At 33.0% G+C, this 2,216-nt stretch overlaps 1 protein-coding gene across 1 annotated transcript in view; it reads left to right on the top strand.

Annotated features, from left to right (window-relative positions):
• Nucleotides 1-6: 6 nt before the first annotated feature.
• Nucleotides 7-2,216, top strand: part of LOC106474319 (cyclin-L1-like) — a 6,047-nt gene continuing 3,837 nt past the window's right edge. Inside the window, exons 1-2 of the mRNA XM_013935010.2 lie at nt 7-1,177; nt 1,459-1,558. Coding sequence (XP_013790464.1) covers nt 1,161-1,177; nt 1,459-1,558 — 117 coding nt within the window. The 5' untranslated portion in view covers nt 7-1,160. The remainder of the gene's footprint in view (nt 1,178-1,458; nt 1,559-2,216) is intronic.

Genomic DNA, 2,216 nt, shown 5'->3' with positions numbered 1-2,216 from the left:
TTTTATCACAGTGTCAAGAAGAATGAGTGTTTTATACATGTATATAAAGCAGATTTTGTGTTTTTATCACAGTGTCAAGAAGAATGAGTGTTTTATACATGTATATAAAACAGATTTTGTGTTTTTATCACAGTGTCAAGAAGAATTATTATCTTTTGTATTTGTTTAACTTCATGTCTACAGAAAAAAGGACAAGTTTTATTTTTTTGCTTGTAAGCTAACAAAACAAAAATATATTCAATGTTTTTACTTCACAAATATATTATATAAATGGATGATGTAAAGAGGTTTCATATTTCCAGTATTTCTCCTTCAAAGTAGTAACATGGGTGATGCTTTGTTAAGTGGAACTTTTATTTCAAATGGAGAAGAAATGATTTAAATGCTGCTATTCTAAGTGTTTATGTTATGGACTTGCCATTTGCACTTTAGCCGACAAGTATAAGCTGAATCGCTTCATCCAGGAATGGTGTTAAAGATCTTCAAATTATTTCTCAAGGGTCAGAATTCAATGGTTTCATTGTAGTGTTCAGCTGAAAAATTGTCCATTTTAACTGATCAAATGTGTTTTGTAAACTTTACTATTTACAAATGTGATAATACTGATTTACATAGAACTTCACAGATGATATATTAGGTGCTTCCCAGTTTATTCTGTTGTTTTTTTAAATTTATTAGTGTTGGAAGATTAAAAGAAATGTGATTTCTAGATTTGCTATTTTATCTGCCAGAAAGTGATAAGATTTTATTCTACTGTTATAAGACTGTCTAAAAGGCATATTTCTGAGACTTGAAGCCAAGAACTAAACCTATATTTATCTGTTCAGTTTTTTTACTGAAAGTGACTGTGGTGACTCCCAGTTTGTGCTGGAACTGAAGTGAATTTTACAGCAGTGGATTCTCGTATTAAAAAGTCTGTGCAGAGAAGGCTGGAGTGGTGAATGTATTGAATAGAAGACTATAGGAACGTGAAACATTGTGCAAGGAGACACACCAGCATATTGTGTGTAATTTTTGGCTCATTGTGCTCTTGATGTGTTCTACGTGGGTTGGATAGAAAGCCGTGGTCCTGATGGTGGCCGTGTGTCTGGTCGAACTTGTTTTAACATGGTCAGTAAATGCTCATTTGGGTATAATTTGGACTCTTTGTGTGAATATTAATGACTTCCTTTCGTTGGTAAGTTATACGTTTACACCTCTTATTGTGACAAATAAAGCTTGTTCGTTACTGATATATAAAAATAAAATATTTAACTAATTGTAGAGGACGAAAGTAAACAAAAATATTTTAAAACGTCAGAAAATATTTGTTAAACAGTTTTCTATAAATATTACGAGTTTATTATATAAACAATTTGTACAAACTATAAAAACATGAAGCATTTCAGCAGTAGTTTAAAAAACTTGTCTGATAAACATTTCATGTCCAGTTTCACTATTTAAATTTTCTTTTTTTAGGAACTATATGAATGATAGCCTGAGGTCTGACGTATTTGTTCGATACCATCCAGAAAGTATAGCTTGTGCCTGTATTTATCTAAGTGCCAGGTTGTTGCAAGTAAGTAAGGTTCTGTTATATACTCCTAAATGTTCACAGACTCTAGTTTTCAAGTGACGTTTCATTTTGCTAATGTACGTGACCTTTTTACAGTCGCTACGCGTATATTTATACACGAGCCATGAACGTAGAAGTTTAGATACTTGATCTTTGTACTGAAATAAGTGTTTAATACGGAGGCTAGGCCTGTATATTAGTCTTAGGCTAGGTCTGTATATTAGTCTTAGGCTAGGCCTGTATATTAGTCTTAGGCTAGGCCTGTATATTAGTCTTAGGCTAGGTCTGTATATTAGTCTTAGGCTAGGCTGTATATTAGTCTTAGGCTAGGTCTGTATATTAGTCTTAGGCTAAGTCTGTATATTAGTCTTAGGCTAGGCCTGTATATTAGTCTTAGGCTAGGCCTGTATATTAGTCTTAGGCTAGGCCTGTATATTATTCTAAGTAGAATTTAAGGATAGAAGTTTTATATTAGGGAAGACAGTTGTTTTTTAATTGGTAGGGATTTGCGAACCCATAAAAGGGAGATAATGAGGGGAAATTTGGGGATGGTGTGTACATTGGCTGGTGGTTGGATTTTGTTGTTTAGGAAATTGCGTGTAACCATTATTTAACAGGTGTTTATGTAGAAGGGTAAACCAGATAGCCATTATTTAACACG

The sequence above is a fragment of the Limulus polyphemus genome, unplaced genomic scaffold (genome assembly GCF_000517525.1).
Source record: "Limulus polyphemus unplaced genomic scaffold, Limulus_polyphemus-2.1.2 Scaffold7064, whole genome shotgun sequence".
Lineage (NCBI taxonomy): Eukaryota > Metazoa > Arthropoda > Merostomata > Xiphosura > Limulidae > Limulus > Limulus polyphemus.
The sequence above is the reverse complement of the archived record's forward strand: the minus strand, read 5'-3'. Positions and strand labels throughout refer to the sequence as shown.